Below are 21913 nucleotides of genomic sequence, written 5' to 3'. Positions count from 1 at the left end.
ACAAAAGAGGTTTATGAAAATAAAAGCTAGGGTTTTTTATACATATGTTTAGTGTACACTACTGTTAATCATAGCAGATGAAACACCAAAGATAATCAGGTAAACTTGTGAAAAAAATGAATTGTTTGAACTCTTCTGGTGAGTACCGGAAGTGACGGTTGACAAAAGAAAACCCGTTAAATATATCTTCAATCGATTGTCTATCATTTATAAAAGTTTGTGTCTCAATCACTTACAGTGACTAAAATCTCGCTGGTATCAATTTTGTAAAAAAGGCTAAGTACCAAAGATATTTGAAATCTTGCTTGTTTTCAAGTTATCTGTAACATAGTTTACGAGTGTCTTGGCTCCTCATTTAAGGGGCCAGCCCCTTTTTCTTGAGTTCAATCGAAAGTTCTCACGAATACTAACATTTTTTGTTCTTACACCCATCTAAAATTGTTGTTCATTTTTGAGATACAAATGATTGAATATTTTAGGGGCCAGCCCTATAGATCCTTAATGGGGACAGACTTTGGAGTTTTGATTAGTGGAATTGATTAGAATCATCAATGCAAACATTTTCTTTTCTACATTGCCTAACAAAATATGTCTCCTTCTCTAGATATATTGCATCAAAGTTTAAGTACTTTGGCCCCTTAAAATCCCTAATTACGTCATAAATGGGTGTGAAAATGATTTTACCTGATAAATATTGCTACAATCAACAACTTTGCTTCTATATTGCATTACAAAATTTTGATCGTTTTTAAGTTATTTGCAATAGAGTTTACGAGTGTCTTGGCCCCTAATTTAAGGGGCCAGCCCCTTTTTCTTGATTTTGTTGGAAAGAACGTTTAATTATCTACTATTTTTGTTATATATGTCTTAACAAAATATCAACTGATAAAAAGATACAGATGAAAACGTATGAAGAATTTGAATGAAAATTCGTACCCAATTTTCGTGCCTAGGCGAGCTCCAAAAAATGGCGCCACTGGCGTAAAACAAAATAATAGTGCACAACTTCAGACTATAGACTACCTATCCTGAAAATTTCATAGTCATATCTCTGATAGTTTCTGAGATCAGCTCTGCACAAAATAGGTCGTAAAAATGTACAAAATGGCCGATAAATCGGTACCGGAAGTGCCGACAGGAAAAATCTCAAAAACGTATGAAGTTTACATCAAGACTCATCTTCTCTGAAAAAATGGTCGAAATCGGTCGAATAGTTTTCGAGAAATCTCGTGCACAAAATTTGTGGAAAAAAATAATAATAATAATAACGAGCAACGAGTGGGTCTTCCGTACGATTTTTGAATAGATTAGATCATACTTATCAATTCAAAGATAAAAACATAAATCTAAGCGTAAAAAAGTCAAAAAAAATTTTGCGGCACTCGGGGCTTGAACCCGGGTCGCCTTAGCCATGTCCACGACTCTATCGACTGAGCTACTCGGACTCTCGCTTCAGAACTTTGACGCTTAATTTCTCGAGAATGCCTTCATCGATTTTAAAACAAATTACATATTCTAAATCAGTAAGAGGGTCTCTATAAGGTGTAAAAATTTCAAAAAAAAATATTAGAAAATAAAAAAGTCGAAAAATTCTATTTTTTAAAATTCCTTCCAGAGAAGATTAAAAGTGACGGCGGACATTTTTTAGACAATAGTGCACCAGAAAAACGTTAAATCTATCATCACTAAAAATTTCAGCTCTATATCTTCAGTCGTTTTTGAGAAACGTCGCAGACAAATTTGACTTTAAAAAAATCGTTTAATGACGATAACTTCCGACCGGAAGTAAATTTTTAAAAACTGTTCCGGCGGTACAAACTTCAGTTGACAAGGCACCATCCCTGAAAATTTGACTGAAATCAAGCAAGCCATCTCCGAGAAATCGCCTGCACAAAATCGGTAAGAAGAAAAAAAAAGAATAAGAATAATAAGAAAAGTGAAAAAGAAACAATAGAATAATAGAAGGGTCTTCCGCTGAAGACGGAAGACCCTAATAATAAGAAATCGTACGAAAACTATAAGGTCTTCCGTTGGAAACGGAAGACCTTAATTAGAAAGATCAACTTTTACACCACTTGTTTTATATGTATTGCATGTTTGCATCTTTTGTTAAGAGCAGCAAAGAAAATGGGACAAATACATACAACAAGTTCTTAGTTCTTATGGACTATAGAGCCTCTGTGCATGCGAAAATGCCGAACCATTTAGTTTTGGGTCGGAAAAGCTGTAATGCCTATGGAGGCAGTTCTTCCTTGTCCACGAAGATAATGAAAGTGTAGAATTGTCACAGGTTTATATAAAAACTTATCCAGAGATCATGAATATGCCAGAAACAATTGCAACAAAATAAAGGTGTTATGATTCTAAAGCTTAGAAGCACTCTTAGCCGTTGGACAGCAACATATGTTTGCATGACGGGTCCAGGAACGTTGTCAATGCAAGAATTGTCCTTGGTGGTTCAGGAGATGCACTCCATGATGAGAATCCGGCGATTTGAGATTGATCGGAGTAAAAGGGTCTTTTTAAATATATTTTCTTTGTTTTATTTAATTAATAAATGAGACGTGTTGGTGGAGAATGTCTTCTAGGATTGCAATACATCATAAATGAATGTGTAGACAACAACCCGTCGCTGCTGTTAGTGCACATGGGGTGACAGTTGACAAGGACTGGTATTTTTATGTGCTTAAATCTTTCAAAATCAATACAACAAATTAGAATGACAGTCATTCTTCATTCTGGTCGGATTATCAAGATTTTTGGGACTTCAAACGACGATTCATTTGTGAATTCATATTGTCGATGTACTTCTTTTGACGTCCACAATGTCGACATTGTAGACTTTGCGATGTCGACGATGTTGAACCGATATCGAGTATACATCGTCGACATTGCTGATATTGCTTTGACTATGACATCGTCAAAATCTTGATGTAGACGATGTTAATAAAATATTGAGTTCACGTGATATGCATATATTTTCATATCTTTATTTTGTAAACGCAGACATCACAATATTCACAATGTAATAATTCAGTTAGCGTTTTTTACAATAAAATTTAATTATCTTTATCTATATATTTTATTCATGGTTATTACACAACTTGAATGCAAATACATCATTTACTTCAGTTAAATATATATCTACAATACATTTCTTTTCGTGTTTCTTACAAGTCTTTCAATATTGTGCATTTCTGCAATTTTCAACATGAACGAATTGTACTTCCCACTTGGCATGTTTCCTAACGAACTTAAACTTCGCGACAGTTTGAAAAGTATGTTTTACATTCTTCTGTATTATTTTGTTTAAACAAATCGTCATTGTATGGATTAACATTTCGTCTGCGCCTTTTTACATGTACAATATTCGCAAAATGCCAATCGCAATGTTGACTCGATGTTGGCCATCATTGTGATGTCGATGATGTAAATGAAATGAAACATGTGGACACGATGTCGATCAACATTTCGATGTCGACGATGTAAACAAGAAAGAACGGGTATGATATAGACACGATATCGAATTTAATGTACGATGTAGACATGATGTCGAGTCGATATCGATCAACATTGCGATGTGTCGATAATTTCAACAATGTAAACTAGATATTAGAGAGACACGATGTATATCTATACGATGTAAAATCGATGTTGGCAATCAGTGCAATATCGACAATGTCGACGATATCGATGTGATAAGGTTATAAGAGGAACGATGTAGACATGGTTGGACTTGATGTGGACCATCATTGCAACGTCCACGGTGCCGGAGATGTAAACATGGTGTAGGGGGTACGATGCAAAAACTAATTTGATATAAACACAATCTAAACTCGATATCGGTCAACTTTGTGATGTCGACAATGTTGATAAAACATATTGTGTATTGGGGGTCTCGGCTCTGTCCTTAAGCACCTGTCAGTGTGGACTACACAATGTCATGTAAATGAAACTTTTTCAAACCGTCTACCAAAATACACATCATTTACATGTCCAGAGGACTGAGATATACCGGTAATGTTTGGCAGTCGGTTTACGAGGTATATTACCGTAAAAGAGTGTGTGTGCGAGTGTTTGAAGGGGAGGTTGAGAAATGGTCAGTATATGATTGTTAGCAACAATGATAGTGATCTCCAATATGTCGAATAAGATTTCTACAAATAAGTTGATATCTTTAGCATAATGTTACATTTTTGTCATCGTTACACGCGTAATGGCTAAGCTGTATATCCTGTAATCGTCTTTTTTTTAGAAAAGATATCGAATTCCGTAACCGTTTTATTTTGTTTTTTGGGTTTTTTTGTTGATTTTTGTTGTTGTTGGTTTTTTTTTGGGGGGGGGGGGGGGGTTGTGGTGGTAGTGGGGAGGGGTTTAAAATGAAAATCGACATGTCAGAAGTTTGATTTACCTACTTCTGAAATAATACAAGGTCATTTGATTTTTTAATGCAAGTTGTAAGAGGAGGGTGAAAATAAAATCCGGGTTTGTGGTGTAACTTCCATAATCGTTAGCCAAGGAGGACGATCCACGTGTTTCTACAACATGTATATTCTCCCTATCAGATTGAATAGGAAAACGTCGTGGATCGTCACCCTTGACTACCGAGATAAACTTGATGGGAATACTACATTTCCTGTGTACATGGAAACAGTCTTATAGCAAACTTGCGAGGACCTAAGAATTACTTCGTTATAAGCGTTATTTGCTATGTCATAGTATATAATGATGTCCTGGTAAAGATTAGTTAATCTGAAACTGTATGGGAGGAAATTCACTCACTAGTAAGTTTGATAATGAATACGTTATTATTGTGTTCATAATAACCATGTTTATTGTAATCATTCAAACTAAAGTACACCATTAGCACCTAAAAATTATTTACTACAACATCGTGTCATTTTAAAAAATAACAGAGACTTGTAGAAACTGTAGTAAATTGAGATTGTCTATGACTTCTTCATTATTTTTAAAGCACATTCGTAGATCAGGTTTTTACTAACTCCTTTTCATCACTCTAAAATGCAAATTTTATCCTCTTTTTTATATCACCTTATCGGATGCTCCTTACACCTCCTATACCAAACTGAACCCAACCTAGCTCTATGTGGTCTATTTTTAGGTTCACAAATGTACTTCACTGAAAGGAATTGCAGACACCATAACGAATTTTAATTCAAAAGTTTGTAATTGAAGAATTAAATGTAAATTTCATACATGTAAACTTGCAAAACTGTGTGCCGTTCGTCTATTAAATTTTTTTGTTATTATAATTAAGATTTTATACAAAAGAATAATAAATTGAATGTTGTGCGTTTGAATGTGAAATTGTGGAAAGGCACCCTCTACCCCAAATAAGTAGACAGAAGTAAGTTTTGAAACAAATCTTGATTAAAATTAGTTTTTGAAATATAATCAATGAATTCCAAGATCATTTTTGCTCGATATGTTTATTTCACCATAGATCGGACACAAATTCACCATACATTTGACAGTTTTCGATGCATGGTTTGTTTTTTTTTCTCTATAGTATGATTAACATGTGAGTTGCCCATTCTTTTCACTATCACTTAAATACACAGTAAAGAAAATTTTGAACATTAATTGAAACAATGTTTCTCCTCAGATCACTCAAAATCCGAGTCTTACGCGATACAGCATTTTAAAACCATCAAAGTACCGCATTTTAAAACCATCAAAGTACCTGTGGCTGCTGACACGAAAGAACCCGAATAATAAATGGGAAAAAACCAATGAATCAGGAATCCTCTTATTTGCTGACTTTCAGAAGGCATTCTATTCTGTTGAATGGGAGTTTCTGTTGCAGTCAATGATGAAATTTAATTTCGGCGACAATTTTGTTAAATGGATCAAAATTTTGTATACAAATCCTTATTTCTATATAAAAAACAATGGTTGGATCTCTAGAAAATGTCATATGTATAGAGGTATTAGACAAGGATGTCCTGTCTCAGCTATTTTATTTCTATTTGTAATGGAAATTTTATCAACAAGAATTAATAATTCTGATAGTGTTAATGGATTTAAAATAAGCAACACACGAAATGAAATTAAATGCATACAACATGCAGATGATAGTACTTTCCCTGTTAAGGACATAGAATCCCTTGAACATGTTGTCAAAATTATTGAAAACTTTGGATCTGTATCAGGAACAAAGTTGAATTTATCAAAGACGGAATGTATTCCTTTAGGGGCGCTTAAACATACTATGGAAGGCGAAACAACTCTTAAAGGTATAAACATTAATTTTGAAACAATTAAATGTCTGGGTATATATATGGGGCATAATAAAACCGAAAATAATGAAAGAAACTGGTTATGTAAACTTAAGGAATTTGAAAAAATACTTGACTCTTGGCGAAGTAGAAAATTAACTATTTTTGGAAAATGCCAGCTTATTAATTCTCTTTTAATCTCCAAGGTCTTGTACACGGCTACTATTTTAGAAAACCCTGAACAATCCTTCATAAAGAGTATTAATAAAATAATGTTCTCCTTTCTTTGGGGTAACCGAGAGCGCATCAAGCGTAACACCTTAATTAGAAACATAAATGAAGGCGGCATTGGTATTACAGACTTTGAATCAAAACTCAAAGCTATAAAAGCTTCTTGGGTTTCGCAAATTATTCAAAATAGAAGTAGTCTATCTTCACTCTTAAACGCTTGTGTAGTAAAACATAATATCGATATTCCATTTTTGATCAATTCAAGCATTACAAAATACGAAGAATTAAATTAAACTCCCTACCTGTGTTCTATAAAGAGGTCCTTGTGGCCTTTAACGAATGCAAAGATATTTCATTAACCAATTTTGCTAATCAAAATATCTGGTTCAATAAAAACATATGTTTAAAGGGTAAATCTATATTTTTTTCAAGTTGGACAAAAGGTGGTTTATTACTAGTAAAAGACCTCTTTAATGAGAATGGCTTCAAAACAATAAACGACATAAAAGAATGCTTGGCATCAACAAGCAATTTTTTATGTGAGTACTTTATAGTTAAAAATGCAATAAAGTTGCACCTTTCAAGAATAGATTTTCAAACCATAAATTTCACGAATTCGCTCACTAACTCACATTTCTATTTTGAAGGAAAGCTAGAAGATACTTCAATTAAAAAGTCTATATTTTTCTACAATATTCTTATAAACAAGAAATCCCAAAAACCTATTATGGAAAATATATGGTGTAAGGAATTCCAAATAGACAAGTACTACTTTAATGTAATCTACGAGAACAAGATTCGATCATTATTTGATAAATCTGTATCAGAGTTTAATTATAGATTACTTCACAACTTGTTGATCACGAATCTATCGGTTAGTAAATGGGATAAAAACATTAATGGGAACTGTAATAATTGCAATACGCCAGAAAATATAAAACATTTAATCTACGAGTGTGACTTGACAATGCCACTTTGGCGGAAAATTTCTCTGATACTAAATATTGATGTTACATGGAAATTGATTGTCATTGGTTTTATTTTCACGAGCAACAAATATACTCTTATCTTAGACAACACTTTGTCATTCATTGCATGCAAAATTTACAAATATAAAATGAAACGTAGAATCTTAAACGCACATGTGTCATATGAAGATATGCGTTGTTTTTTAAAAAATGCGCTAATGCAATTGTATCTTACTGTAAAAAAATCAAAATGTGCATTCAGCATTCTTGAAAAAATATCAAATAGTATATGATAAATGAAATATTATAAACTTTATTAATGTACTATTGTAATATACAATAGGGAGACCTGTCCCTCTTCACATATATGCGGTAGGCAATGTTGGACTGTGATGCTGTTGTTAGTCCTGCCGCATTGCATTTACTTTATGTTCCGATTGTATATCTATTGTATGAATAATATATCAATTGATACCTCCCCGAATAGTACTCTCATTTTACTTTACTATTACTTGTATCAAAGTGTGTTATTTCATATTTACGTCTAATTACGCTTTAAAAAAAATACAATTATACATATTGAAGAAAACAAATACCTTATACAATATATATAAATGCTCTACAAATGTATATATAATATTGATACGAATATTATATCAATTGTTATTTCATATCTAAGTCTATTTACGCTTAAAAAATACAATTATAAATACTGATTCATTTATATCGCTGATTAGCATTACTGATCCAGGGGGCCCCTGGCACCCCAGGTGATGTATATATAGAGAGCCTCTGCGGAGGTATTATCTCGAATCAAAATGTACTGTGTTTAATAAATACATACAAAAAAAAAAAAAATAATAAAAAAATAAATACCCATCAAAACACTGGCACGATAAAAAAAACCCTTAATAATAAAAACCCTTTTTAAACAAAGATATTAGACAATTTTTTTTACTGTAAATTCAAAGATTTACATTGACAGAAATCTAAATATCAGTTAAATAAATTTAATAATCGGACCTTTGACATTTTTTTGGCATAAGAGAAGAAAATTTCGTTGTTTTAAATCTTTTCCATATGGTTGTTTGATGCTTGTTTATCATTGTCAGCTCATTTCTGCATTTCGGTCTTTTTCTACATTTTAGCATAGATTCATTACTTTTCTTTCAATTATACTTCTGTTTTGCATGATTGTGCAAATAAAGTATTTGTATTTGTAAGCAAGGAAAGAATCTGTAATTTTTAAAACAAGTTAATATAATCGGACCATAATTGACGCATAGAATTAAAATTTAATTTAAAAAATGATGAGGGGTGGGGGGGGGGGGAGGTGTCCGATGCATGGTGAAAACATCAAGCACGTAGCATCAATTTTTAAAGTGGAATGCCCATCCCAAAAACTCTTGACAAGAGAGCAAAAAAAGTGATTAAAAAATAAAAAAAAAAAAAAATAACCAGAATATCCAAAAATCCGGGGGGGGGGGGGGCGGGGCGGCGGAGGGGGGAGGGGGGCGGCGGAGGGGGGGGGGGGTTAGCGTAATATACCTATAACTTCTATTTCACTTCAATTCTTACATGGTCCCAAAAATGTGGGGAGGGCCAACTTCATCATTCACTTTTTTATATGTAAATTTAAGAAAAATCTTTGCTTCGTCGAAAAAGCCCCCCCCCCCCCCTTCCCCCGATTCTCCGTTAATTAAGCCCTGGTTATCATTGGTAACTACTTTTACCCTTCTCCCTATAATACGGACTTTCACGATTATGACGTATTTTTCCGTAGATTGCGAACGACCAATGAAACTTCTTGGAATGTTCGACATTGTACCTTCGTTGTATAAGTTCAAGGGGAAGTTGACATTGTCATTATTGGAGAACGGTTATTAAGAAGAAATACAGTATTTAAGTTTTGATTGAAGACGTAAAAATGCCACGAAGAGGACGAGCTTCGTCTCCCAGATCTGGCGGAGGATCTGGTGGAATGTTCGGTGCAAGATCAGGGTAAGATTTTATTAAAAGAGATGTAAATAAACGCACATGGCCACTATAGTAGACGCACATGACGAAATCTTCATGTCCTTGAATCATAATATTTATTAAAATATCAAAGCAGAAATGTGTGAATTTGAATTGATTTTTTAACTGTGTGACTTTTATTTTGATGAATGAATAACACCTTTACATATTTTTTCATGAAATGCGATGATGTAACTTTTATCTGTAGAAAATGAATTTATTTCAGACCCCCTGCCCGGACAGCACCCCCTCCTCCACCACCCATGGTAGCCCCTGCCCAGCCCCGACAGCCTGGCCTGATGGCAAACATGGCTTCCACAGCAGCTGGTGTAGCCGTTGGTTCAGCAGTTGTAAGTTTTTTTACGTTCTTCAAGTTATCTCCCCCTTTGTCCTTGTCTCACATTCTTTTCCTTTTAAAATATTACACCATTGAGCATTTCATTTGGTACTAGTTTAGAGAGAGTACTCACTGATATAACTCCATTATAAAAGAAATGTCCTGTCAACATGTTTAGAATGAGAAACTATGAAAGAATTACATAAGTGTTTGCATATTGAAAAGGTAACAGTTATATAATAATTATATAATCACTCAAAATAACCTAAAAACAATTACACATTCAGGGACATACCATCGGAGCAGCAATGACAGGAGGAATGGGAGGCGGACACAGTGAGCCTGCCCAGGCCCCCGCTCAGCCTGCCTACCAAACACCCCAGGATCAGTATCAACAGGGTCCAGCCTGTCAGTTCGAACTCAAACAGTTCATCGAGTGCACTCAAACTCAGTCAGACATTTCTCTATGTCAAGGGTTCAATGAAATTCTGAAGAACTGCAAACTACAATACGGTAAGTTTTTAACTTATTTTCAGGGTAAGGATTTTTAAACATGTCAATTCATGAATTGTATTAAAAAACTGGTACCTAAATATTTTTTTTTTGGCCACCTTTAATATTATATTATTTCATACTTGTTTTACCAAATGTGTGGACATAAAACAGATTTTTAATTCATGCTATAAACTGACTTTTATTCAAGTGCGAGGAAATTTCGTATGAGCCTCATGGTCCCAAATATTTCTCACGGCAAACCAGTCATAAATTACACTTGAATATTCAATATAATCTTCATTTGATTGCAATAATTAGTTGTAAGAACCAGTTTCTCTCCAGTAAATTGCGAGAGAAAAAAATTGTCATGAATAAAGTTGGTTTGAAGTATGTTATTTTTCTTAACAGAAAAAAATAGTGATTTTAGTACTACTTATCATCCTTTATACTGTATTTTACAGGTATGCAGTAAACCTTTGTTCTAAATTTGTGGTCTGTGATTTGGAGATGAAGAAAGTGATTTTGTATGTGCTGAATACATGAGGCAGGCCAAACAACTTGTTTTGTGTGTAAATACGATTAAAACCATCCTATGATATAGTGTATGCACTGTTACATATCTTTGTACAGTCAAATGAACACTAATAAATTATGAATGCATAGACAGACTGTGTTGTTTTGTTCTTATGTGACTCAGGAAAATTGTTATGAAACTGGATTTATGCAACTGTCTTAGAGAATTTGGAGCCCTTCCAAGTTATTAAGCTATGTAAACATGTTTAATAATAGTCTCATAATGTGCACGCACTTGCTAAAGATGATGTAATATGAAGGGAAAAAAAGGCCAATCATTGAAACACTGATTAATAGGCTTAAACCTATAGCCTACCTGAGTAGGTGAAAGCCAAAGTGAGCTTTTCTGAGCACATTTTCCTTTGTTCGGCGTCGGTCTGCAAACTTTTCCACATTTTTTACTTCTTCTCCAGGACCACTGATTAATTTCAACCAATTTTGACATACTGCAATAACAGGGTGAAGGAGATTTCGAGGGGATGATAATTAAGAATCGGTGAAAGTGTATTGGTATTTTTCATAAATCTGAGACAAAAATTGATCGGTCAGAAAAGATACAACTTGTGTATAGAAGCATCTTCAGGTAGTGCAGTGACCGTTCTCCAACATGGCGAATTAGTTTAAATCAGATTAGATTAGGGTGGTATGGGACACCCTCGTACTTTGACGTACTCTCTATCGAAATAAACTGTAAGATCAAATATAAATTAATGGGTTTTTTTAAATCGTCATATAACGTAGCGCAGTCGGTTAGAGCGTTACTAAGAATGTAAGTAATGAGTTCGAATCGCGCTTGGGGATTTTATAATTTTTCCTTTCCAATTTTTTGGATATACGTATATGTTCTAGACAAATCTTGTGACAAGTCAAATGCAAAATCCAGTTAAGTTACACACGTAATCAATGTTAGGATTGAAATTGGAACAGATATCGAGAATAATATGCGGGTTTTTTTTGTTTCAGAATTTCATGTCTCGAGTCAGCGCAATTCTATTAACCGTATATTAGGAAAAAACGTCGACATACAATTTAACATAAAACATTGACAAAAATTGTAAAGTTTCAACGTGTAGATAGCATTCGACGAAAATACTTCTTTAAGTTCTCATCAACCCATATAGAGAAAGACGGATGATGATTAGTTCAACATTGACACCTTTTTATTTTCAACAATTTAATGTGAAAAATTTACACTTAAATCTGTAAATGTTACACATTAATCTGTAATTTTTACACTTTTTATAATGTGTAAAATTCACAGTCTTGCTGGTGAAATGAATTAATTACGAGATAATCATCGTCCACCACTGAAATCATCAAAAGATTATTTTACAGATACGAGTGTAAAATAATGTGTAAAATATACGGATGGATTTTTTAAAAGTGTAAAATTTACATCTCAGATTAATCTTATGATGATTTCAGAGGTTGGCGATTCTTATCTTGTTACTTATTAATTTCACCAGCAATTAAGACTGTACCCGATGCCTTCAGTAAAAATAAATTTCATCATAAAAATATTTATTTTAAAAATGTTTATCTCTCGTTATCTGTGGGTTTGTTGACACCATCAGGTAAATAATCTGTTAATCATAAGACTGGTCACTAAGTAGACGACCAGAAACAGTGGCAATATATACACGGTATACGGGTGAGTCTAGATCGCTTATTGTATGTAATTTATAAATATCAGCCAGGGTTTATATTTTCTACAGAACTTGCCAAATTGTCATATAACGACTATTTAGGAATTCTGAAAATTTGTTTCATGTAATGTGCTAACGATTGGGGGCAACCACCGTAGTAATCTAATCAAAAGGAGAATTGTAAAATTGTAACTCTATAATACGCTATATATACAAGTACAGGGTATATATCGTATGGTACGTCACATGAGCTGTCTGTGAATAAACTTAATGATCTTCCAAGGGTTATAAATTCTATAAATCAACATTATCTTATGTGAATCGATCATAACTGAACATGATATTTCTATTTGAAAAACGAGCTAAGGATGCAACGTTTTTTTTCTATGTGTTCTCTCGTTTTCGCGCCCAAAACTTCTGATGGCGCTAACAACCAGAAAAGTCATTTATTTTTGGGTCTCGGCCCAGCAAGAATACACGTAATTATAATGCAGGACAACTCTAGTACTTCTTGGTTTTACTATTTTCTAGCAAAACAGAACACAGTACAGCATGTATCTAAAGTTTCTTTCCCGGGCTGTAGGGCTGATTCTTCGTTTCATAGAGTTCTTCCTTTTTAAATTGGTGAGTATTATGCGCAAATTTTGGACCACCACACAATTTTAAATATTTTTTATATATAACATATGTTTATACAATTTCAGATGGATTTATATGACCAGTTCTTGTACACTCCACTGCAGACGTCACTTCTACCTGTCGTCTGCAAGATCCCACGAACTGTGGTTTTCAGTAACAAGACTTACACAGTATTTACAGCAAACATTGTGTCTTACTCCCGAACAATTTTGGTCATACCCATTGCCATATGCTTAAAGTATGAACATAGTTGCTTTCTTTTCAAAAGTACCTGACATTTCTGCTCTTTTTTCCCTAGTTAATATTTTTTTTTTAAATATGATATGCAAATACACAAGGTACCAGTTCCATACGACAGCGTTTCTATTGGTCATCCTGCATGACTTCCTGGATCACGTGGATGGAATCGTGGCTAAAGCTCACCGGCAGATGTTTGGTCAGGTTGACGATCCACTGCTGGGCGGATTCATGGACGCATTCTGTGACAAGGTTACTAACACTATATAAACTAAAACAATAAAACTTAAAGTAAAACACTTTGTTATACTTTCATGTTAAATACTGAAATCTGATTGGTTAAGACGCAGTTAATAATATTTACTATTACCCTCAGCGTTAGCAACGCACTTGGCAACGGGTAACATTAAAAAAATGTTACATGCGCGAAAATTATGCGCGTACGGTTCGCTGTAGAATTCACGTTATTCCTATATAAAAGCAGTAAAATTTTCTTAAAAATTTTAAAAAAGACATTCAGTATAACAAAATAAATAGTGCCTGTTTGGGAGGATAACAGTTGAAATTGACACCCCTCGAAAACCATTGTCAACCTCCGCTTCGCGTCGGTTGACAATGGTTCTCGGGGTGTCAATTTCAACTGTTACCCTCCCAAACAGGCACTATTTATATAATATAAACTCTGAGTAAACACTATATCACATGCTTCCAATTCTTCAAATATTAAAGTTTTATTCCATCTTGTTTTGTAATTCTGTGCTCTCTACTATATATATTTTTTAAAACAGATTGTAAACGTTCTGGCGCTTTGGTCAATACTTATGGTAACGGATTTCCGAGAATTCTCCTCAACAGGAGTCTGGCTATACGTTGGAGCTTGTGGGGTTATAATAGTCTATGAGTTTATCCTGGGCGTGGTTAGGGTTCAGGACTATTTTGCAGCATATTATGAAAGGTTCGATTTAACAGTAATTATTACAATCTGTGCTATCCACCGCGCAAGTCCTCAAGACATGAACATATTTACGTTGGCCATTTTTTCCTCTTTAGATTGTATGGCAAATCGGATAACTCTCGAAACATGTCCAAAAGCAGCACTGCTGCGGTGATGGAAGGGAAACTGAAGGAAAAGCTGGAATCCACCGGCATTGCCTGTCTGTGTTTAGCCCAGGCCAACGTCTGTTCCGCCAATTCTGTCTGTTAGTACATATGTACAGTACAACATATGACATCATTCGTTTTCGCTTCAGCCTTGGTAAAATAACTAAAAACTGTATTGAGACAAAGATGGAAAATACCAAAATGAGACAGAAAGTTTTCGACTTTGCAAAGTATTAGCGCACATAACATATATGTATAGAGCTTCTATCCTCTGCAATCAAATGCATTGTACCGTTATTCTTTTCATAAATTCGAGCAGTTTAAACCAAACTTCTATGTGTCGACCAACTTGTTTAAATCGTATACGAGTATTGGTGCGTTGAACAAAAAGATGTGTGATTATCGTAAATTAAGTACAATCTACAGCATGTTTTCCCTGTTTTAAGCTGGTATCCTAGGGATTCTCTGCCTACTTCTGTCCATACGCCTGGCCCACGCAAGTCTTCAACACAAGTTGAATGCCAGGTCAACCAGCAATGAGAAAGAAGAAGGAGGTATCAAGGAGCTCCAAGACGAAGGCAAAACAGACCCCGAAAAACCAGCTGACTCAGCAGACGACGTCAAACCAGTAAGTTAATCTGTAAAAAAAAAACCGCCAATCACTGTTGTACCGGTGTACCAGATTTCCAGAGCAATGTCAGCTTTTGACTTTTCCGACGATTCAGAGAAAGAGAATAAACTTTTTGGCAACACCGACATCAAAAAGGAAAAGGACAACCTCAATAGAAGACGGTAAAGTGATTTTGAATGATGGGATAAGTGAAATGATACACGTTCCAAAAAGGGAATATGCATTTGGAGTTTATGTTTTTAAAGTAATACATACTAATTTTTTAATGAAATAATACATTTTCTTGCTAATTATTTTGGGATTATAGAATCGAGTCAACCAGTGGATCGGAGAGCACAGAACTAGAGGAAGACAACAACCAATCCAAACGACCCAGACGGCGTTCCTTCACACACGCTAAGACTCATGACGACCGCGTAGATCGCGTCTACACCGTCGGCTGCTTTGATCTCTTTCACCAGGGACACGTACGTCTGCTGCGAAGAATGCGAAAATTAGGAAAAGAGGTAAAAGAAATATGCAATTTTTCACAACAAATACAACAACTTTCACCATCATGGTACACTTGATGATAGAGCCATTTTATAAAACCTTGGACTCCTGTAGGACGTAATTATATATTTCTTGCATCAAAACAAGTTACAAATGACGTTGGTTTCGAGTGATACATGTATATGCATAGTTTGCTTAGTCTTAGCTGAAATGCCAGAAAAATCTTATTGATTTCAAAGAGCAACGGCTGAGTGGCCAGCAATGAAATAGACAGGCTTACGTCACATTGTTGTATGACAAAACTACCAAGTTCTTGCTAAAATGGTTCTAATTATTTCAATTAAACAGGTAATAGTTGGAGTCCACGACAGTCGAAGCATTCTGAAGTTGAAATCCAAAGTTCCTATCGACAGTACTGAAACTCGCATGGCAAACGTCAAGAGATATGCTGACATAGTAAGTCCATACCAATTTTTTTTAATGTTCATACCTCTTGTAATTACTTTTTAAAAATTGAATTGCCATTTGCTGTCGTTTGTTACAGGTTTTCTGTGTAGCTGGCACGGACCCCACTTCGTACCTTGGATGCGTTGCCAACACTAACGCCGATCTGACCGGCATGTATGTTCGCGGTGACGACATGCAGGATTTCCCTGCCCGCCAACTGGCTGAGAGCATCATGACCATCAAGTTCTTGCCCTACTCCGAGGGAGTGTCTTCCACCAAACTCCGGAAAGAACAATACAATGCCTCCAGTTTTGGTCCCCATATTAATGCTGATGTTCAATCCATGTTTTACTGATTGCGTCAAGAATTGTGAACAAGTTTAATTTCATAAGTTTTTTTTAAAAACAGGTCTTTATTGTCAAAATCACTTTAAACCACATTCTTATGGACTGTTTTGCACGAAACAATTTTTGATTTTTGTTATTTTTCACCACTTCTGCCACTAATGCACTGGAAAAGACAATGTTTCATACATGTACGGTATGTTATATAAAAGAATATTTTTTTTCATCTTTACATGTCATAAGTACTAGTCTCAAATACTCACCAGGTTTCATCATTCAATTCTCTGTCATTGTAAACGTTACTGGTCATAATTTGACAGCTGAATTTGTACATCTTGTCGACCACTACAAACTGGCTCTTTATAAAACAGACAATAAATCTACTCACAATACCGCGTTTAGAATTGGAATATCAGTTATATAAATATAGCTGAGACATGTGAGAGTGTTCTATTTTCAGATCAGCAAGATTACTTCTAAAAATATAACAAATCACGTGATCTATTATGCATGTTTGTATTCTGCCAAAACCAAGGTTTTTTTTGTTCCATATTAATTTGAAATGTACACGTATTAAGAAGACTGAATGGTCGTTGCCATTTTTTGGGCTATATGAATCTCCTTTAAATGAAGAGCTCTATATAAAGATAAAGAAAAATATTCAAATTTTATCAAAAAAATATTTGAATCTTTTCTTTACTAGTAAATAGTTTATGGCAAAAATTATCGTGTGTAAAACTTTAAGCAGATCTAATGGTTAGTTTGTTAACCACCTAGCCTCCTTGAAATGAAGATGAACTGAACTGAACTTTATTTATTTTACAACGATTGATAAACAAGTTCTACAAATTATATTTATATCTCTCGTTGGCACGGATGTAAGCGCAAGGGGGTCATTGGTGTGGGAAGAAGCCAGAGTACCCGGAGAGAACCCACGTGTACAAGCGGGTGACCGCCATACCCTCTCACATACAACCACTGTTGATCACGGGGATCGAACTCGGGTTGCAGCGGTGAAAAGTGAGTGCATTGTCCACTACGCTACTTGGACAGATGAACTCAAAACGCTGTCTGAATCTCTACTGAGGCCAGCTACTCTACCAACTCAAACTAAGCTTTATAGTACTTTATTATAAAATTTTGAAGCATGACAGATCTAACAATTTCATATCCAAGTAATAAATTTTTAAACCCAGAAGCACAGTACAGCTATTTTAATGTTGCTAATACTGAGAATGATGTAAAATATCAAAATTAATTAATTTGAAACATAATGCTTCTTTACAATAAAAGGAGAGTAAAAAATAAATGGACTATCAAAACAAAGTATTCAACACATGGGTGTAAAGACATGAAGAAAAAAAAAAAAAAAAAAAAAGCATCTAAAATCATTCATAAAAGAAAAAATAATGAAAAATGCTAAATTTTTATCAACCGAGAGAAAAAAAAATTATAAACTCCAACTTTTTTAGGTAGACCTGCTGTAGTAGAAAAGAGAAATTCTGATTATTAAACGTTGATTTTCATATAGCACCAGCTGTTAAATAAGTGAGTATTCAATCAATTTGATCAATAAATGGGACCTCTTTGGTATCACCTGAATAATAATAATAAATGCTGGAGCAAGACATCTCTCATACAAAAAAAAAAAAAAAATTATAAACAACCTCCAAACACGTCAGTTTGAATCATTTACCCTCTGTACCGGATCTGAATCAGTTCATTGCTCCGTAAACACAGTCTCCCTATCTTAGAGTATTGGAAAAAATAGTTGAGAGTTACAAACATGAAAAAAAAAAATCATAACAGTGTACAAACATATGACAGAGCTAGCAGGACTTATACAAAGATGTATGAATGTGCTTGGATACTACACAATTTGTAAGTTACAGTCATCGACACCTGGCATTAAAATTATTTCTCTTTATAGTAAGATAATTTCCTGTACTATAATAGAATAGAATGGAAAATTTCCTTACTATAAAAAAATAAGTTTTAAAGTCAGGAGCCTGTGCTTACAGTGAACATTAAATCTTTTCAGCAGTCACTGATTTGATTTAGTCTCTCACACATAATATCATATCATTAACACTCAATTTGATTACACTGGCATGAGAAAAAAAAAATATCGTCTAGGGCATTAAAAGTCGAGCATATAAAAAGCACCTTTAATATAATGTTAAAATATAGTATACATGGATAATTAAAATCAAAACTCTAGAACCGGGTACAAAAATATCGAAGTTCAAATTAACATAAATACCTACGTGGAGCCATCTACAGACATACATATACATGTACATATATCAGTTGTGTCACAGCTACACTTTTAAAGTGCTAAACGTCTTTCAACATAAAAAACTTATATAGATAGTGGTTTCACATCGTAGAGAATTGTACAACTAAATAAACAGAGAATGCAACTCGCATACATGTGAAAACTGTACCGATCAATATAAAATTCTCTCATCTTAATTAACAGCATGCATAGAACTTGAAATGGTTGTGATTTCCTGTACAGTATGCGACTTGGCATTGTACACAACTAAGGTCAATCATTTTTTAGATACACACACATTTTATATACGACTTTGTTCATTTAGTGTGGGTGGTTTACTTCTTGTTTAGGCAAGGGCGGACATTGAATCCCCCTACGGCGTCCTCGGGGAGACGCAGTGGTCCCTTATCCTGTAGGTATATGTCTGATATACAGCCACTGTAGTTCTCTGTGTACTGTTGCTTAGTGATTGTGGAAACCAGCGACACGCCACCTTAAAAAATCAAACACAAATATTGAACAGTGCTGCAATCTATTGCAACTAAGACAAACAATAAAGAGACTGAATTTAAAAAGAAAATCAAACAAGATAAATTCATAAAATTTCAAAATATCATGCAGTCAAAATTGCTATTTTTTATGCCTCAGTGTAGTTACAAAAAAAACAAATGTATGCACAAATGTACATTAAAACTTTAAATCCTATATATTCAAACAGGGATTGTTCCCATTTTTGGGGATTTCATTATAATTTCTGCCATTTTTATTTATGGGGGTCAATAATGGAATTTAAGAGAAACATTTCTATAATATACACAAAAAAAATTTAAAAGGATATTTGGTCTTATGTATACAAGTAATCCTATTATGACAATTACCTTATTAAAAGAGAATAATAAGTTGATTTAGGTTATAAATTACTTTACCATAAATTGTCCATTTTTAAATTTATATCAGTTTTCCCTTTTCAAAAAAATCTTTGCTAGCTCGATTGTATTTTAAATGTAAAGTACTGGTGTTTCTTACCTAGGTACACGTTTCCTGCGGTATTCAGGCTCTGTAATGGCCCTTGAGACTGGCCAGATGTTGAATAAGAGAGATTGTTGTCTATTGTCAAGCTTCCTTGGCGACCTAGCCTCGTCACTTGGATGATATGTGCATACCCATCATTAATTCTGATTGGCGATCTTATTCTGGCAGGACCACTTCCAAGCTCAAAGCTGCGAATTAAAAGAACGAATAGAGAAATCAGAGAACTGAAATGCATTTAGCACTATGTCATGTTATTGAATAACATGCTCCTAAGAGTGTTGACAATTTACATAATGTGGTACAAGCGAACCTGAAAAGTTAATAAAAAATCTGCCCTGACCTGTTTATCAATCATCAATGAAAGATCCATATTTCTAATTGATATCAAAACATTTATGCTAAAACTAGACATTGCTCCATAAAAAGAGATGGACCATAATTCCTGTCTAGTTTGTTCCACAAGTTCCTTCGGTAAGCTAAGTGATATATACTGTTCCACCAGATCTTTGGTTACCTGTATACGACATATCCGTCCTGTAATCCAATGGATAGATAGTCGATGCTGCTGGATCGCTGGAGAGGGCTGGGCTGCCCCTTCCACAGCACCAGGCCGTCCTTTTCCGTCGTCTTGAGTGTGAATTTAATGACTTCTTCCTGCTGGGGAGTGGCCGACAGGAGAGACTTGTTGAACTCAACAAAGCCATCACGGTTCACTTCGATGTTTTCTCCCAGTTGGATAACTGTGAAAAAGAAAAAATGTGAATGAAATGTACCGGTATATACATGTAAATGAACTAGATACATTGAGATGGTAACCATCTCAGAGGGCCCCTTTAGATTATGGAAAATAGGATAAAAGCATTTCAGAGGGTTTTGCTTTGACGTTGACCAATTACTTAGAAATTTTCCAGTTGGTCTACAACTGGATTTTAAAGAGATTTGCTATGACCTTCACATTTGACCTTGAAACTTGGTTCAAGTTCACTGCACACCCTTTACCCAAAAGCTCTCTATATGTGAATTATGAGCCAGATAGGGCTAAGGGAAGAGATGACCTAGAAATGTCATTCAAGGTCACATGCACTGCACACCCTTTGATGAAAGGGACTCTGTGGCCTGTGGGTGAAATATGAGCCAGATTGGACCAAGGGGAGAAAATACAGGTAACTCTCGATAGCTCGAAGTCCATGGGACCGAGGAAAAACTTCGAGGTTTCAAGAGTTCGAGTTTTCAAGAGTTCGGAATTTTCCAGGTTGACCGACGGGTTTTAAAATTAGTCTTACCGGATGTTATGATTCAGCCATTTATTTAGTGCTAACCTTACGCACGTGCTTAAACAATGTTTTCTTTTCAGTAAAATATACAGAAATGGATGTTTTTCTTTAAAACTGAATAAAACAACTATTAAATAAATTCATAATAATTATCTATTTTATGCATCATATTAAGACCAGATTGCTCAGTACTACTGTACTGCGAGACGATCGACATGTCATAAATGTGATGACTGAGTACCACCCATTGTTCCCACTGTACAGGTCCTTCACCAGCTGTAAGAACTTGTTCAGCAATAATCATTATAATGACAATGATGCTGCTAAACATAATTTTTACAGTTTTATAATTTTAAAATTTGACCATGGCTCAATATCATAGTTTCGTCTCAATTAATGGGCAATCATCAAACAATTATCACCTTGCAGGACAAGTGTCGCCCAAATAAACAACCCGTGACACGGGTCCAGCGTCTAACGCCTGGAGCAATTTAAATGACCAAGTAGGTGTTGATTAGGTATAGCGCTTGGAGATACAGGGCGACTTCGAGGTATCGAGAGTAAAAAACTATAGATTATGAATAACGGGACTTCAGTTTGACTTCGAGGGATCAAGGGTTTCGAGAGATCAAGAGTTCGAGAAATCAAGAGTAAATTTGCTTAGTTATATAGGGAAAAAAATCGGGACCCTAGACTCACTTCGAGCGATCAAGAACTTCGAGGGATCGAAGTTCGAGCCATCGAGAGTTACCTGTATATGCTCCAGAGAAAGATTTTTCAGATAATTCTACTATGACTTAGAAACTTAGTTCAAGGTCACTGGACATTTTTTTCTGTGGGTTAAGTATGAGCCAGATGGGACAGACTGATCACTATAGGTCACACGCAAAGCAGAGCCCTAATTATGCTACAGCTTCTTCTTAAAAGTAATCT

At 34.7% G+C, this 21913-nt stretch overlaps 2 protein-coding genes and 1 long non-coding RNA gene across 3 annotated transcripts; 2 read left to right on the top strand and 1 right to left on the bottom strand.

The window, feature by feature from the left end:
- The first annotated feature begins 9252 nt into the window (after positions 1-9252).
- On the top strand, positions 9253-10950 carry LOC128168597 (coiled-coil-helix-coiled-coil-helix domain-containing protein 10, mitochondrial-like). Its single transcript, XM_052834768.1, has 4 exons — positions 9253-9439; positions 9681-9804; positions 10079-10304; positions 10748-10950. The coding sequence occupies exons 1-4, from the start codon at positions 9366-9368 to the stop codon at positions 10756-10758; spliced, it is 435 nt and encodes a 144-aa protein (XP_052690728.1). The 5' UTR covers positions 9253-9365; the 3' UTR covers positions 10759-10950.
- Positions 10951-12425: 1475 nt separating this feature from the next.
- Positions 12426-16786, top strand: LOC128168596 (uncharacterized). The gene is made up of 11 exons (XM_052834767.1): positions 12426-12510; positions 13037-13129; positions 13210-13382; positions 13483-13633; positions 14170-14336; positions 14432-14580; positions 14929-15110; positions 15165-15274; positions 15421-15619; positions 15954-16061; positions 16150-16786. The coding sequence occupies exons 2-11, from the start codon at positions 13058-13060 to the stop codon at positions 16405-16407; spliced, it is 1569 nt and encodes a 522-aa protein (XP_052690727.1). The 5' UTR covers positions 12426-12510; positions 13037-13057; the 3' UTR covers positions 16408-16786.
- Positions 16787-17507: 721 nt separating this feature from the next.
- LOC128168595 (uncharacterized) lies at positions 17508-20443 on the bottom strand. Its single transcript, XR_008241417.1, has 3 exons — positions 20221-20443; positions 19701-19894; positions 17508-19167 (listed from the first exon to the last, which is right to left on the bottom strand). It is a non-coding gene; the product is annotated as an uncharacterized LOC128168595 (long non-coding RNA).
- Positions 20444-21913: the final 1470 nt, after the last annotated feature.

The sequence above is a fragment of the Crassostrea angulata genome, unplaced genomic scaffold (genome assembly GCF_025612915.1).
Source record: "Crassostrea angulata isolate pt1a10 unplaced genomic scaffold, ASM2561291v2 HiC_scaffold_17, whole genome shotgun sequence".
NCBI classification, from domain to species: Eukaryota; Metazoa; Mollusca; class Bivalvia; order Ostreida; family Ostreidae; genus Magallana; species Magallana angulata.
This window is presented reverse-complemented; position numbering and strand designations above follow the sequence as displayed.